General features: G+C 36.1%; 1 protein-coding gene across 8 annotated transcripts in view; it reads left to right on the top strand.

Moving 5' to 3' along the window:
• The window catches only part of PIAS1 (protein inhibitor of activated STAT 1), a 302740-nt gene that overhangs the window by 243170 nt on the left and 41567 nt on the right, over positions 1 to 18003 (top strand). For all 8 annotated transcript variants that reach the window (XM_060294059.2, XM_060294058.2, XM_060294060.2 and 5 more), the window contains 4 exons: positions 11501 to 11585; positions 11850 to 11897; positions 15174 to 15264; positions 15912 to 16046. In XM_060294059.2, coding sequence (XP_060150042.1) covers positions 11501 to 11585; positions 11850 to 11897; positions 15174 to 15264; positions 15912 to 16046 — 359 coding nt within the window. The remainder of the gene's footprint in view (positions 1 to 11500; positions 11586 to 11849; positions 11898 to 15173; positions 15265 to 15911; positions 16047 to 18003) is intronic.

Raw genomic sequence — 18003 nt, 5'->3', positions numbered from 1 at the left:
CCATCTGCCGGTTTTTTTGTGTGTGGGTGCGTGTGTGCACCATTTTGCTTTAGTTACTACTTTCTTAAACAACTTTATCAAAATATCCTTGACATACCATAAACTTCACATACTTGAAATGTACAATTTAATACATTTTGACTATGTGAAATCACCATCATTATAAAAATAATGAACATATCCATCACTCCCCAAAGTTTCCTCATCCCATTAGTAATTCCTCCCAGCTGCCCCTTCCATTCCCAACCAGCCCCTAGATATGATGTGTTTTCTGTCACTATAGATCAGTTTGCATTTTCTAAAATTTTATATAATGGTATCATGGAATATATAATCTTTTTGGGGGGAGGGGGAGGGGAACGAGGCTGACTTCTCTTAGATTATATTCTAAGGTTTACCCATGTTGTTGTATCGGTAGTTTGTTGCTTTTTATTGCTGAATGGTATTTATTATATGGATATAACACTATTTATTCATTCACCCACTGATAGACATTTGAGTTTCCAGTTTTTGGCTGTTGAGAACAAATCTGCTATGAAAATTTAGGCTCAAATCTTTGTATAATTATATGCTTATATTTTTCTTGGGTAGATTACTTAGGAATGGAGCAAGTGGATCAGATGATAGATACAGGTTTAACTTTGTAAGCAGCTGCCAAACTGTTTTTTAAACCATTAGGCCATTTTACATTCTCTTCTGTAGCATATGAACTTTTCAGTTGCTCTCCATCCTTGTCAACACTTGGTGTTGTCATTTTAAGGATTTTAGACATTCTAATAGGTGTGTATCTCATTGTAGTTTTAATTTGCATTTCCCACAGACTAAGGATGTTGAACATCTTTTAATGTGCTTTTTTGTCATCCATATATTTATGTTCTTTGGTGAGGTGTCTGTTCAGATCTTCTGCACATTCAAATTTTGTTATGTTGTTTGCTTTCTTGTTAGTGACTTGTAAGAGTTCTTTATAGATTCTGGCTACAAGTCCTTTAATGGATATGTGAATTGTAAATATTTTCTCCCAGTCTGTGGCTTCTCTTTTCTTTTTTTTTTTTTAACAGTGTCTTTCCAAGAGCATAAGTTGTTAATTTTGATGAAGTCCAATTCATCAATTGAAAAAAAGATCGTGCTTTGGGACTGTACCTAAAGAAATCTTTACTCCCAATCCATCCCTGGAATAGACATTTGTTTATCTATTCACCTCTTGATGGACACTTGAGTTTCTTTTACCTTTTGGCTATTGTGAATAAAGCTGTTATGGACATTGGCATTCAGATATCTGTTTAGAGTCCCTGCTTTCATTTCTTTGCATTAGTATATACCTAGGAGTGGAATTGCTGAGTCTTAATGATAATTCTGTGTTTTACTCTTGGGGGAACTGCCAAATTGTTTTCCACAGCATCTGTACCATTTTAGTATTCCTATCATCAGTGTATGGGGGGGGTTCCAGTTTCTCCGTATCCTCACCAACTCTTGTGATTTTGTTTTGTTTTTAATTGTAGCCATCTCGTCAGTTTGAAGTGGTTCTGGTTTTGTGTACAGTAATTCCCCTACATACGAACCTTCAAGTTGAGAACATTCAGAGATGCAAGTGCGCATTTTCATGTCCAGTCATGTAAGATCACGTGTCTGGTGTACGTTGTCACGTGCGTGCGTTCTCTACAAGTGGTTGTGCTTTTGTGTACTTTACTATACAGCAGTGGTCCCCGACTTTTTAGGCACCAGGGACTGGTTTCGTGGAAAACAATTTTTCCATGGACCAAGGTTGGGGGTGTGGTGGTTTCGGGATGATTCAAGTGTTGTGCACTTTATTTCTATTATTATTACATTGTAATATACAATGAAATAATTGTACAACTCACCATAATGCTGATAGGAGGCAGAGCTCAGGCGGTAATGTGAGCGATGGGAAGTGGCTGTAAATACAGATGAAGCTTTGCTCGCTCTCCTGCCTCTCACTTCCTGCTGTGCAGCCCAGTTCCTAACAGGCCACAGACTAGTACTGGTCTGGGGGTTGGGGACCCCGGCTGTACAGTACTGTATAGAGTACCGTAGTACAGTATCTTTATTTCAAGCCCAGGATGTCTGGAAGCAAGCGTAAAAGTAGCAGTGGTGTAGCTGGTACTGCTAAGAAGTGCCAAGTGGTAACGATGGATACAGAAGTGAAAATAATTGAGAGAGTGGAGCAAGGCGAAAAGATGGTAGATATCGCTCATTCTTATAACATGAATCGTTCAACCATTGGCATGATTCTAAAGAGCAAGGACAAGATCATGGAACGTGTAAAGTCTGCTGTGCCGATGAAGTGGACAATATCAGTAATATCAAAGAAGCATGGAAAAGTGATAGAGGAGATGGAGAAACTTCTCAGTGTATGGATGCAGTATCAGCCTCAAGTCCCACTCAGTTTAATGCTGACTCAAGAGAAAGCTAAAAGCCTTTATGAAGACTTGAAGAAACACGGTGAAGAATCAGATTGCGCATCTTTTTTTTTTTTTTTTTTTTGCGGTACGCGGGCCTCTCACTGTTGTGGCCTCTCCCGTTGCGGAGCATAGGCTCCGGACACGCAGGCTCAGCAGCCATGGCTCACGGGCCCAGCCGCTCCGCGGCATGTGGGATCTTCCCGGACCGGGTCACAAACCCGTGTTCCCTGCATCGGCAGGCAGACTCTCAACCACTGCGCCACCAGGGAAGCCCAGATTGTGCATCTTTTAATGCCAGCCTTGGCTGGTTTCATCAGTTCGAGGCTAGAGCCAACCTTCACAATGTAAAAGTAAGTGTCAAGGCAGCAAGTGCAGATACAGTAGCTGTCCGGGAATTTCCTGAAACGCTTCGAGAAATTATTGATCAAGGCGAGTATTTACCTGAGCAGGTTCTTAATGTGGATGAGACAGGACTATACTGGAAGAGGCTGCCAGACCAACGTTACATCAGTAAGGAGGAAAAGTTGATGCCAGGCTATAAAGCAGCAAAGGATAGGCTAACTGTTGTTTGGTGGCAATGCTTCCAGTGATATGAAGCTGAAACCTCTCTTAGCTTATCATTGAGAGAACACAAGAGCCCTTAAAGACATAGCCAAGGGCTGTCTTCCTGTTGTGGAAGAGTAACCCCAAAGCCTGGGTTACACAGGCCATTTTCCAGGACTGGTTTTTCCACCACTTTATCCCAGAGGTAGAGAAATATTGCTTGGAGAAGGACATCCCATTCCAACATTCTTTTGCTGCTTGACAGTGCTCCGGGCCACCCACCATTCATAGATGACTTTCATCCCAACGTCAGAGTAGTGCATCTGCCACCGAATACTACGTCGCTCGTCCAGCCTATGGACCAGGGAGTTATAGCGACTTTCAAGAAATATTATTTACATCACACTTTTCGTCAGGCAGTAAAGGTGAGTGACGAATCAGGAACAACCTTGCGACAATTTTGGAAGGACTATAACATCTACAAGGCCATAAAAAACACTGACTTTGCTTGCCATGAGGTTACAGCCATCACCATGAATGGGGTTTGGAAGAACCTTTGCCCACAGTTTGTTCACAATTTTTGTGGATTTGAGGTGGATGAGGAGTCCAAAGAGGTCTTCAGCAACTTAGTGACCCTCAGTGAGAAGCTGGAGCTAGATCTGCAAGGGGACTATAGTGACTTTCCTTTACTACTTTTGCAAAGTCTGTATTCTTTGTGTGTGGTCTGTGAAGTTTCTCTTCCATTGTCTCTTCAGTCGGCCTGTGATCTGATGGAGATTTCTCCAAACATCCAATCACCCCTCACCCTGCCCCCCCAAAAGTGTGTACATCTCTTTAAATCTTGTGATAGATGACAGGCTACAGTCCCTACAGCTACAGTGGGGCTGAGGAATAGGGGATAATTGCTAGATCACTCACACAGCTCTCTCAACAGATTCAGCAGTCTCTTTCTTCATCAAGCATTCCCCTGGTTGCTGTGTGTCTGATCAGGTTCAGAGTTCTGAAATCATTGATTCTGATTTTTTTTTCCCCAGCTTAATGGTTGTTTGGGAGGAGGAACTAACTCCTGGAGCTTTCTATTCTACCATTTTCTCTGATGTCACCTATGATCTACTTTGTGTTAATTTTTGCATATGGTGTACTATATAACTCAAAGCACTTTTCCCCCCACTGCATATGAGTATCCAGTTGTTCTGGCACCATTCATTGAAAAGACTGTTCTTTTTCAACTAAATTGCCTTTGAACCTTTGTCAAAAATCAGTCGTTCATATATATGTGGATATATTTCAAGATTCTCTATTCTGCTCCATAGATCTATTTTTTTTAATCTAGACACCAACATCACACTGTCTTAATTACTGTAGCTTTATAATAAGTTTCAGAACCAAGTGGTATTGGCCCTCTAGCTTTGTTCTTCTTTTTCAAAGTTGTTTTAACTCTTCTAGGTCCTTTGCATTTCCACATGAAGTTTAGAAGCACCTTATCAATTTCTTAAAAAAAAAAAAAAACAAACTAGCTAGGATTTTTATTGGATTACATTGAATCTGTAGATCAGTTTGGAAACAACTGATATCTTAACCACATTGAGTCATCTGAGCCATGAACACTGTCTCTCTCTTCATTTATTTGGGTCCTTAATTTCTCTGAGCAATATTCGGCATTTTTCAACGCACAGGTCTAGCTCCTCTTCTGTCAGTTTTATGCCTAAGTATTTCATTTTTGAGGGGATGCTACTATAAATGTGTTTTTAAAATTTCAATTTATTGTTTACTACTAATTTATAGAAATAGCACAGATTTTTGTATATCATTGTTACCTTATTAAACTCACTTATTCTAATACCTTTTGGTAGAGTCTGTCAGATTTTCTACATAGATCATCATGTTGTCTGTGAATAGATGGTTTTAGTTATTTTTCAATCCTGATGTTTTTTCTTTCTTTTTCTTGCCTTATTGCACTGGCAAGAATCTCCAGTACATTGCTGAATAGAAATGATGAGTGGATGTCACTGTCTTGTTTCTAATTCTTTAGTCTCTCATCTTTAATTGTAATTTTTTTTGTTTTTATTTATTTATTTATTTCGGCATGTGGGATCTTCATTGCAGCATGCAGGACCCTTCATTGCGGCGAGCAAGCTTCTCTAGTTGTGGTTCCAGAGCGCGCAGGCTCAGTGGTTGTGGAACACAGGCTTAGCTGCCCTGCAGCATGTGGGATCCTAGTTCTCTGACCAGGGGTTGAACCCACGTCTCCCGCATTGGAAGGCAGATTCTTAACCACTGGACCACCAGGGAAGTCCCTAAATGTAACGTTGGCTGTAAATTTTTCATAGAAATCCTTTTTTGGGTTGAGGAAGTTCACTTCTATTCCTGGTTTGCTGAGAGTTTTTTTAAAAATCAGGAATGGATGTTAAATTTTTGTCACATGCTTTTTCTGCATCTATTGAAATGACAACATGTTTCTTTTTTAGTTTGTTAATCTAGTGACTTGAATGTTGAAACAACCCTGCATTCTTGGGATAAATCTCTCTTGGTTATAATGTATTATCCTTTTTTTTATATGGTTGGATTTGATTTGTGAAAGTTCTGTTAAGAATGTTTGTATTTATGTTCATGAGAGGTAATAGTTGGTAATTTTCTTTTAATGTCTTTGTCTTGTTTTGGTACTGGAGTAATAACTCTCATAAAATGAGTTGTGAAATGTTCTCTTTTTAATTTGGGAGCAAGCGTTTGTTTAGAATTTGTTATTACTCTTTGCTTAAATGTTTGATAGAATTCTTCAGTTTTTTTAAACAATTTATGTAGAATTGGTACTGTTTCTTAAATATTTGGTAGAATTCCACAGAGAAAACATCTGGGCCTAGACTTTTCTTTCAGGAAAGATATTTAACCACAAATTCAAACTTTAAACTAGATATAGAGCTATTCAGGTTATCTATTTGGTAGTTTTTGTTTTTCAAGAAACTTGTTTTTTCTAAGTTGTCAATTTTTGGCCAAAAGGTGTTCATGATATTCTCCTATATACTTTTATTGTCTATAGAATCTGTAGTGATGTTACCTCTTATTCCTTATTCTTATTTTTCTTTTCTTCTTTTCCTTAGTAGTCTTGCTAGAGCTTTATCAATTTTATTGATCTTCAAAAAGAAACTAGCTTCTGGTGGTGTTGATTTTTCTCCTTTTTTGGTTACAGAGTATTCCATTATATGAATGTTTAGTCAGTCATTCTCCTATTGTTGATATTTTGCATAAGAATAATCTTAATGGGAACCGTGTGACTAATTTATATGATGAAAATGACAAAACATTAAGGATATGAATGAATGGATACAGTACTCCAGGATGGGAAGATTAAAGATGTAAACATATATAAAGATGTCAGCTCTCAAAATAATTCATGGGTTTATTGTAATTCTACTCAAAATACCACTGAGCTTTGAGAATCATGGCAAAAGGATTCAGAAGTTTATCTAGATGATAAAACATTTGAGTTGATGTTAAAGTTCTGAAAAAAGAAGAATGGATGTAGAGAAACCTGATATAAGATATTAAAACATAGTGAAACTATAACAATTAAAAAGAAGAGTGCCAGCACCAGGATAAAAAAAGACCAATGAGAAAATAGCCTGGGAATGGAACATGTTGGATATAAGGATTTAATGTATGGTAAAGGAAGCACACGTATCCATAGGGAAGAAGGATTATTTAACAAATGGTATTAGTATAACTAAGCAATTTGGAGAAACAAAAATTTAGATTTTTTAAAAATATCACATACTAAAATAAGTTCCAGATGGATTGATAATTACATAGAAACAACAAGCCAGAGAATTGAATTGTGTACTGATTGAACCTAAGAAGGGGAACAACACAAATTTACAAGGAGGTGGTTGACAGATTACACTACATAAAACTTAACTTTTGTATCATCCCAAAATGTAGCCAAAATGAAAAAACATAACAGACTGGGGGAAATATTTGCAGCAGATTTCCAAAGGGTTAATATTTTTTATATATGAAACTCTTATGCAGATGTAAAAATGGGCATAGGACAAGATTAGACAATTAACTAAATAGGAAGTTAAAAACAAGAAAAAAATTCTTAATACAAATTAAACTACTAAGGAGTTGCCCAGATCCACCCATTAAATTAGCAGCAACTCCCGTGCAGGCCAGACTAGGATGCATTTGGTAGATGCACAAATTGCTCATGGTCTTATAGTGTTACAAGCATTTGCAAACCACTCTTGTGATATGTCAAGATTCATTTAAAAAAATCTCCATACTTTTTGACCCAGAAAACCCACATCTGGGAATTGATCCGAAGAAAATAATAGCTACCCCCCCCCGCCTCCATTCCAAAAAACAAACGTATAAGCCCTGTATACAGAGTCATTTCAAATAATGAAAAATTAGAAAAACCTAAATGGTTTATCAAGGGAGCAATTAAAATTTTCATACACCTCACAGATAGAATACGATGCAATAATTAAAATATGGTAATAAAGATTGTAATTGAAAATGTGATAAGAGTAATTTTTTTAAAGCGAGCTTTTAAATTGTATGTGTAATTTGATTGGAAAGAAATATGTAAAAATGACAAGCAGTTATGATGAGAGTATAGTGGGTAATTCTTTTCCTGTTTTCTATGATTCAGTATAATGCTAGGCTGCATTAATAGAAGTACAGCACAGGGCTTCCCTGGTGGTGCAGTGGTTGAGAGTCCGCCTACCGACGCAGGGGACACGGGTTCGTGCCCCGGTCCGGGAAGATCCCACATGGCGCGGAGCAGCTAGGCCCGTGAGCCATGGCCGCTGAGCCTGCGCTTCCGGAGCCTGTGCTCCGCAATGTGAGAGGCCCGCGTACCACAAAAAAAAAAAAAAAAAAAGAAGTACAGCACACTTAGATCAGGGGAGCTAATAGACCTATGTTTTGAGGAGAGCATGGGCTTTGGAAATGTGTAGATCTGACCTCCAGTTCGGATTTTACTTACCTAGTATGAGGCCTTGACAGTTACATAACTACTTTGAACCTCAATTTCTAAACCTGAAAAAAGAGTAGATTTCTTTATGATTGTTGTATGGATTAACAGGAGTAGATGGTAGTTGTTGATAAAAATATTGTTCTTGTCATCTCACATCTGAATAATAAGTCAGCTTACAAGCAATCATAAATTTCAATGGCAAACAACTAAGATTTATTTTTCACTTACGTTACTTATTAGCTGTGGATTGGTTGTGGCTCTGCTCTGTTCTCTCCACTCTAGAATCAAGGCAGACTGGAAAGAAAAAGATGTTGAAACCCAAGGATAGTTCTTAAAGGTCTGCTCCACAGTGGTACACTTCTACTCATATTTCATTGACCAAGGCATCAGTGGCACTGGGTCATATTCCTCCTGTGGGGATGGGCCAATACAGAGGGGCAGCAAATATTTTGGAGAAATAGTATGCTATGACAGAGTGTGTTCAATTCTGGCTGTCACTTTAAAAGTGTGATAGACTGGGATATGTCCAGAGGAGAAAGATCAGAATGGTGAGTAATTCTGAAGTCTTGCCTGAAGTACAGTGGCAAGAGTCGATGGAGAGAGAGGGGGCACATTAATGCTGTCTGAAATATTTGAAGAATGGCTATGACTGGATATGCTATATGACATCAGTGGGTGGGAGTTACAGCATTATATATTTTGATTCAGTGTAAGGGCATAAGGAGGAAGGGAGACAGAAAAGGAAATTGGTGCTTGTTTTAAATACCTTACCTCATTTAAATTTAAAATAATCCTGTGAGCGTTTTTGTGCTCGTGTATGTTTATGTTTAAATATTGAAGAAAACAGATTCAGAGTGGATAAGTACCTAAGGTCACGTGGCAAGTAAGTGGTAAAACCAGTTTGGAATCCAGGTGTATGTGATCTCATCTCTTTCCACTAAACTTTGCTACTCTGTTGGGCTGCAAGCTTTCTTACAATTACACTGTTTATCACCAGTCATCTTCTGCTTGACAAGGTGATGGCTTCTCTTCCCCCATCTCTAAAAGGGTTCAAAGTATAAATGGAAGAATTGAAAGGAAGGTTGAACTCTATCTAGATCAATGGTCTGCAAGCTCATTTGATTATTTGTACCTTTCAGCAAAATAATTTAGCATATACCATGTATATGTTATATATGTTAAACAATTATATTGATATTGTATATGCTATAAAACACACCAAAAATAGAAGTTAAAAAAGTTAAGATTTGACATAAAATTTTAGATATTTTTGTGAATTCGATTTTATGGAAAATCTCAACTTTAGAAACTTCTATTTTACAGGTAGGTATTTTTTCCTTTAACCCTATGGATTGTCTTGTGTACCCCCTGAGATGCATACCCCCAACATCGGAGGTCATTGTTTTGGATGATTTGTAAGACTCATTTTTCAGTATGAAGATTCCATGATTCTGTTTGGCCTGAACTTTTCTGAAAGGGATGATGATAGCTTAATTAACTTTTAGAAAAGTTTTTAAATAGTCTTATCTAAGACCAAAACTATAATTTCACCGGCATTCACAGCAAAATTAAACCTGAAAATCAAATAGTACGAAAGATGCTTTTCCAGGTAAACAGTAATAACCCCATGAGCAGGATGTAAAAAGGGGTTACTATTAAGTAATAAACCTGATTTCTATGTGTGGTTCAAGAAACAGCCTTGTTATTTTAGTCATATCTTCTCTATCTAAATCTGCGTGTGTGTGTGTCCAAAACTTACTGTACTCATGTATTCTAAAATGAATGTGAAATTTTCCCCAGAGAATAATATTAATTTGGGTACTTGGGAAATTATTTTATCAATAGCACTGTTTTAGAATGGAGCCAGAAATCTAAATCAGGATAAGCCTACTGGACTAAAATCTTTATAGAGACATATCCTCTAAGAAGCAAAAGAAGTTACTTTCATTGCCTGACAGAGGAAACTGTTTGCTTTTCTACATTCTGGTCCTTGGTTATCTGCCTTTTGCCACGTTGATATTTCATGATTAAGATAACTTTCTGGTCAGTAACTGTTTCTTGGGGATAGAGTTTTTAAGAAAAAACCTTCCCAGATCACAGAAAGCAGAAAAGCAAATGTAGACTTTAAAAGATACTCCTATATTGACATGAAATTGTAGATCAACAGTGTTCTTTTGCATTTCTTTCTCATAGTGATACATTTGTACAGCTCTTTGACATTTGTCTTTGGTGGTAATTTTGGAGGAAGTGTTGCTTGCAGGCAGATCATCCAAAATAATGATCTCCGATGTTGGGGGTATGCATCTCAGGGGGTACACAAGACAATCCATAGGGATAAAGGAAAAAATATCTACCTGTAAAACAGAAGTTTCTAAAGTTGAGATTTTCCATAAAATCGAATTCACAAAAATATCTAAAATTTTATGTCAAATTTTAACATTTTTAACTTCTATTTTTGGTGTGTTTTATAGCATATACAATATCAGTATAATAGTTTAACATACATAACATATACATGGTATATGCTAAATTATTTTGCTGAAAGGTACAAATAATCAAATGAGCTTGCAGACCATTGATCTAGATAGAGTTCAACCTTCCTTTCACTTCTTCCATTTATACTTTGTTTGAACCCTTTTAGAGATGGGTTCAGCTCCTTTTTCTGCACCAGTTTAAGTGGCCCACAGGCTAGGAGTTCCTTGGTAATAACTTTCAGTGATCCATTTGTTCTAGAAAATTATCCTGGAAAAGGACAGTTTAAATAATTAAGTTTGGTATTTCTTAATTTTCAGTCTTTTGTTCATTCAACAAACAGTCATTCAGTGCTTCTTTGTGCCAAGCACTGAGGAAATATTAGTGAACAAGAGGGATATTGACCACTGATTTTAAAAATAGACATAACGTGTATTAAAAGCCAATAGAAATATTGTTGCTCACGGCAGCGCCCTGTAGGAATCCCTGGTCTTCACTGACCTGTGCTTCCCTGCCTGTTCTCTTGCTCTTTTCTCTCCCCCCGCCTCCACTTCCCTCCCTTCCTTCTCTCTATTCCCTTCCTTCCCTTCTTGTAACTCCTTTCCTCCTTTGAGATAGTGACCACAGGCACATTTTGATGTCATTTCATCTAAGCATAGGAGAAACTGTATATGATATTTATTGTATAAAACTTGGCATGGTATAGTTAGATGGGAGATGATAAAATTCTTAATTTGCCTTCAAGTCCAACTGTCATCTTACCTGTGCAGATCTCAAGGTGTATGTATATGTTTGTTACTTAGCTCAGAAGCCATGTATCTTTAAATGGGTTTATATTATTTTAAATAAAATTAATATCAGCATGTTTTTATACAAGTGTGCTTTTTAGATGCAGACATCTATATGATTAGATATTGGCACATATCTTATTTTTCAGTGTCTTAACTGAGTTGTTATCTAAACTCTAGAATCTGTCCTAGTTAATTTAAAGGTGTGTGAATGGTTGGGTTTTTTTGTTTTGTTTGCTGTTGTGTTCTATATTGATGAATTTGAAGGTAATTAAAAATATAATTCTTTTCTTCTTTAGCATCAGACAACAGCCAGCGCTTTCGAGAAACCTGTTTTGCATTTGCATTGACACCACAACAAGTGCAGCAAATCAGTAGTTCCATGTAAGTTGTCTTCGAGTGTAACTTGCAGCTTGACCTTTGAATCCAGTTTTGTCTATAATAAGTGACTTTTAAAAACAGTGTATTGGATGAGTATTATTGTCATGCAAATATTAGTATTGAAAATACTATTATAGTGTTAGTTACCCTAATAACTGTTAATATTTCTGATAAATCTGAAATACTTTCTGGGGTAACAGTGTCTTTGAATCAGTTTTCCTCTGTATATCTTTAAAATAACTGTAGTTCTTACTCTGTCTTTTCTAGGGATATTTCTGGGACCAAATGTGACTTCACAGTGCAGGTCCAGTTAAGGTACAGTGTTGCTACAGTATATATCCAAAGTTTAAAAGTTAATATTTCTTAAAGATTTGAAAAATCTACCTGATTTTCAGTAAGTATATTGAAAGTATTGGGTTTAGATGTTTGGGTGAGGGAAAACCTTTTCCTGTTACGATACATCCTAATTACTATCAAAGTTAGATTTTAATGTAGCCAAGTCATGTGCCATATATTTAACCATATTTCTCTATTTTGGTTGCCCTTGGTTGGTTGAGAAGCTCCAGCTAATGATATGTTTAAATATGGTGGTCAGCTCTTCAGAAGTACCAAGTTTTATGAAAGCAAAGACCTTATCTGCATGAGTGGCAAACTACTGTAGATAAAGAACTAATACTTAGATTAAGTCTACAGTGTCTCATGGACTAACAAGAACCAAAATAGTCTAATTTGTTTTGTCCTGTATTTTTAAACCATTAATTTAGATACTCTCTAATTTAGATTCCATGTGAGACATCTCTTGATAGATTTGTAAAGACGAAATTTTGCAATTTGGAAAACGAAAAATTTTCAACATGCTACTGCCCATATTGTTTCTTTTCTTAGCCCATTTCTTCTAAGAATATCTAAGACATCTTTTATGTTAATATGTCTCTCTCTTGTTGCTTACATAAACCATCTTATGCTGTTGTTTTTACTCAGTGACTATCCTTGTGTAAACCTAAGTGTCCCACATTGTTCTTGTTGCAATAGGGATAGAAGAGGAAATACAAGACAGTTGTTTTCCTCAACAAGCTGTTTTCCCTATAAAGTGGGAAGGATAAGTCAAACAGATAGCCCAGTCTCAATAATCAGATACTAAGTTGTATGTACAGATTATAAATACACTAGGAGATCAGAAAAGAGATGAAAGCACCAGCTCAGTGCTTCATGGAATAATGTGAAAAACTCTGATTTAGGTTCAAAAATAGTGTGATGAAAACTGAGAAAGCAGAGGAGAGGTTGAGGTCTTGGTTTTGGAAGGCACTGACAAAGGTGTTTCTGTGTAAAAGGTAATTTTTCCTCTGTCAGGGACAGACTATGATAATGACTGAATAAATTAAAGGACTAAAATATGATGCCTTCATAATTAATTGTATATTGCTGTAATATTTTTTACTTCCCTGCCTCAGTAGTTTACATTTTGTTCATACTGATATGTGACTTTGTCCTTTAAAACAGTGGTTTTCAGACTGTTGCTTGGAGCCACTGTTTGGGGGCTACCCTCTGGCTACCATTCCACCTTCTCTTCCCCAACCTCCCCAATTCCCCCACCTGACACACACATATACACACACTCTGAACCAAAGTAATGTGGCTTTGGTCTGTTCTACATGTTTGACTTCTGGGTTAGTTTTCATTTGAGGAGAGTATCCCAAGACTAAAATAAAGTTTGAAAACCATAGCTCTAAAACAAAAGATCTAGTTACTATCCTTAGTACTAACGTACGCATGCATTCTTTAAAGCAGCAAAGAGGTATGGTTCACATTCCAAAGGAAGGTTTTCTTTCTAAGATAAATTCAGAGATTCTAAGGGGATCTTGATGGTTAAAAATGGCTTAGCCATCAAATTTATCTCCAGAATTTGATGAAAAAACAACCATTTTGTATTATATTTGGTAATTGTTAGGTGGTTCTTTGTATTTTACTAAATTGTTTTCATCCCCTCCTCACCCCCTACAGCAATCCCAGTGTATTAAGTTGGGAGTGTATACCTTCCACTCTCCTAATTATAAGTCTTTATCTAAAACATGAAAACAATTTGGTCAGAATTAGGATCAATATTTTCTCTATTAGATTCCTAATCTGTTTTCATTTATCTGTTTCCCCTCCCCACCCCCATGAACTCCTATATAGAAACTTTCTGCTCTTGTTCCCCATGTTTAAAATCTTTTTTTTGTCTTCGGTTTGTAAGGGTGATTTAGATTTTCACTTTTTACTTAATTGAATAGCAGTCAACTTGTCATATAAATTATTGCTTTTCTGTAGCTTCAAGCAGCCAGGTTCACGTTGCTAATTTATCTCTGCATTGGAGTAATTGATTAAAAGCTTTATGGCATCCTCTTACGGTTGCAAAGTAAAGAACTGGCCTGTAATAGAAGCTTCTGCTGGAGTTAGAGATGATCTTGTGGGCTTTGACATCTGTTTGCTAAGTATATTTTGAGAAAATCTTTGTAGATTAGTAATTCTCAACTTTTATATGGATCTCTAACCCCTTTGAGAATCTAATGGAAGCTACAGATTGTCCCTGCTTAAAGATGACCATATATTTATATGTACCCATAACATTTTATATAGAAAATTGTCCCATTTTGTGGACACTCCCTCACACAGATTGCATGGCAGGCAGATCAAGATGTTGAGAGAAGGTGTTTGTGCATGATGAATATTTCACAGAATTCAGAGATGGCATTCTTCTTAACATGTAACTCAAAGGTGCTGTGAACATTCTGTAAAGTGGAATGAGCCTCAGCTCTATATTGGGAATAAGGAAGTATAATAATCAAGAATAGTTGTCTTAAATAGCAAATTAATAATTTATTTCTTGATCTATGTAAGAATGGAGTGAGAATGTACAAATTATGTAGTTGTCCTTGGTTTTCCCAAAAGATAACGCATTTAATTTAGAAATAAATGTTTTCATGAGTTTCTAAAATAGTATTCTAACATGTGGATATAATGGATATTATAATGGATATTATATTATAATGGATATAATACAATTAATGTTATTATTCAGCATCTTCAGTTTTCAGGGAATAATGGAGTACCTGGGCTTGGTGGACAGAACTTGATCCTGGGGATGGACTTCTAGCATTTTCAGTATAGTCTGCTGAGAACCAAAAAAATGTTTCACAGACAAATAAATTTGGGAACTACTATATATTTATATTTCCCTCTTAAAAAGTTACAGTTATTGTTAGCCTAGCTCTGAGAAGTTCTATATGGAGGAAACGTAATTTATTTTTTGATTCAAAATTTCTTAAATTTATTCAACCACAGAGCACTTCCCCACCTCCTCCCCCCCAAAACATGCTTGAACAAATGACTTCAAATATTATGAAGAGAACTACAGGTTGGTAGTTGTGACCACTGAAACTCTACATTGACAGAATTATTTATTTTGAACCTATTTCATGTATTTATTCAGGTTTAGTAGTTTTTTGCTGTTGTTATTAAGTTTGACCATCTTTTAGATTAGCTGTGGAACAAAAATATTAATGTGGTGTCATCCTTTAATAAAGGTAATTAAACTTGTCCTTTATTGTTTAGGTTTTGTTTATCAGAAACCAGTTGTCCACAAGAAGATCACTTCCCACCCAATCTTTGCGTGAAAGTGAATACAAAACCTTGCAGCCTTCCAGTAAGTCCCAAAAGCTATTTTTTTAAAAAGTGCATTGCCAACATAGCTAGCAAATAAGTCATCACAGCTGTTGTTAATCATATTTTTCGTTAAGAAAACATCTTTATTTTGGATATATATTCATGTGACTGAGTGAAACACTTGTACCAACTGTGTACAATTAACAGCTGTGACATTAGCTATGGAGACATAGTCTAGGAGTTGGGTGTGGTAGCTTTAGTGTTTTACTGAATTTTGGGAAGACGAGATTGTTTCAACAAAACCTCAGATGTATTCGTGTGAGTCTGGAAGCTTTGGTTGAATAGAGATTTGAAGAATGCTGTGCCTTTAACAGAGGAGTGGGGGCTGTTATTGTTCACCTTTAAAATAGTCCTTATATACTTATCCAAGCTCTTTATGAATTCAACCTGATTCTTAAATTTTAGAGATTTTTAAGTTCTGCCACCAGTATTTTTCTCAGGCTTACTATGAGACTGTATGGTTGTTTAGAGAAACATACAGGAAACTCTTACAAACGTTTGCTTCTCTACTTTTAAATGAAAATACTCATTTTCTCATATGTAGTTTGTAGGTTTTTTTTTTTAAGGAATGGAAGTTGAAATGATTGTGGAAGTAATAAGTAGAAATAAATTATATTTCATCCTTAGGGTTATCTTCCACCTACTAAAAATGGTGTGGAACCAAAGCGACCCAGCCGACCAATTAATATCACCTCACTTGTCCGATTGTCCACAACTGTACCAAACACCATTGTTGTTTCATGGACTGCAGAAATTGGAAGAGTAAGTAAATTTTTGTTTCTACCAGATTTTTGTATTATAAGGAATGGTTAATCTCCATGGCTACCTGAGCTTTTGTGTAAATAAAATGAGTTGCAAAAGGATTTATTTTTGTCTCACAATGAATTTTCAACATGTTCCCATTTAAAAAAATGGGATCTTGCCCTACCCAGTGTTCTATAACCTGATAACTTTCACTGAGTAATTTTCATAAACATCTTCCTATGTCATTTCATGTTCATCTGCATAATTTTAAATGGCTACATCATATTCCAATATGATGTTCCCTGTTGTTGAACATTTATTTGGTTGATTGATTACTATTTCAAAGAACATTTTGAAGACCATCCTAGAAGCTCTAACTTTGCATACATACATGGTAATTTCCTTAGAGTAAATTCCCAGAAGTGGAATTGCTGAGTCAAAGAGCATCAGAATTTAAAGAAATTTTGTGTACATTGGCAGATTGCCTTACCAAAAGATGTTGTACAGATTTATTCTCTGACTTTGTGTTTATTCACGTGCCTGTCGACGGATAACATTGAGTTTTATTTTCTTTAAGATCTCTACTAATTTTAATAGGTAAATAGTGGTACCACACTGTTTTAATTAGTACTCCTCTTATTATTATTATTATTATTATTATTGTTTTTTTTGCGGTACGTGGGCCTCTCACTGTTGTGGCCTCTCCCGTTGCGGAGCACAGGCTCCGGACGCACAGGCTCAGTGGCCACGGCTCATGGGCCCAGCCGCTCTGCGGCATGTGGGATCTTCCCAGACCAGGGCATGAACCCGTGTCCCCCGCATCGGCAGGCGGACTCTCAACCACTGCGCCACCAGGGAAGCCCCTGTACTCCTCTTATTATTATTGAGGTTGGACATATTTTATGTTTGTGATTATTCACATTTAAAAATCATATCAGTATCTATTTCTGTATTGCTGTTTTTATTGTTTATGAGTTCTTTATATATTCATTTAACCCTCTTTTACATGTGGCAAATGTTTGTTTCTAGTTTATTGCCCTTTATTTAATGTGTAGAAGATTTAAATTATTATGGAGCCAAATCTTAACCAGTTTTGTTTTTCTTTTTTTAATTTATTTTTTATTGAGTATAGTTGAATTACAGTGTTGTGTTAATTACTGCGGTACGCCAAAGTGACTCAGTTTTACATATATATATATACACATATATATACATTATTTTTCATATTCTTTTCCATTATGGTTTATCACATGATATTGAATATAGTTCCCTGTACGATCCAGTAGGACCTTGTTGTTTATTTATCCTATATATACCAGTTTGCATTTGCTAATTCCAAACTCCCACTCCTACCCTCTTCCATTGCCCTCCCCCTTGGCAACCACCAGTCTATTCTCTACGTACCTGTTTCTGTTTCATAGATAGGTTCATTTGTGTCATATATTAGCTTCTACATATAAGTGATGTCATATGGCATTTGTCTTTCTCTTTCTGACTTACTTCACTTAGTATTATAATCTCTAGTTGCACAGTTTTGTTTCTTTATAGTCTTTCCAGTCAGCCTCCATCAAGTTTAGTCTGTCTGCCCTTCCCAATCTTACATAAATAATTTGTTTATATTTTTTTCTTGACTTTTGAGGTTTCTAGTTTTACCTTTAAATATTTAATCCATTGTGAATTTATGTGTAGTGTGAAATACAAATTTAATTTTTTAAATAGCCAGTTCTAATACCATTGACTAAATAAATGCTAATTCTGAAGCCACCATTATTACGTATTTGCTTTGATTTATCCTGTGTGTGTTCTGAACTTTTCTGTATTGTTTCTTAGCCTAGCATTCTTTTTCCGGCACAATTTCAGAATAGTTTTGATTATTACAGCTTTATGATATGAGCTCATGTCTATTCACTAATTCATTTGAAATTTATAGAATGTGTGCTATATTCCATGCACTCTGCTGAAGACTGGCAGTACC

Source organism: Globicephala melas, chromosome 2 (assembly GCF_963455315.2).
Source record: "Globicephala melas chromosome 2, mGloMel1.2, whole genome shotgun sequence".
Taxonomy (NCBI): Eukaryota; Metazoa; Chordata; class Mammalia; order Artiodactyla; family Delphinidae; genus Globicephala; species Globicephala melas.
Note: the sequence above shows the minus strand (reverse complement) of the source record. Positions and strands in the feature narration are given on the sequence as shown.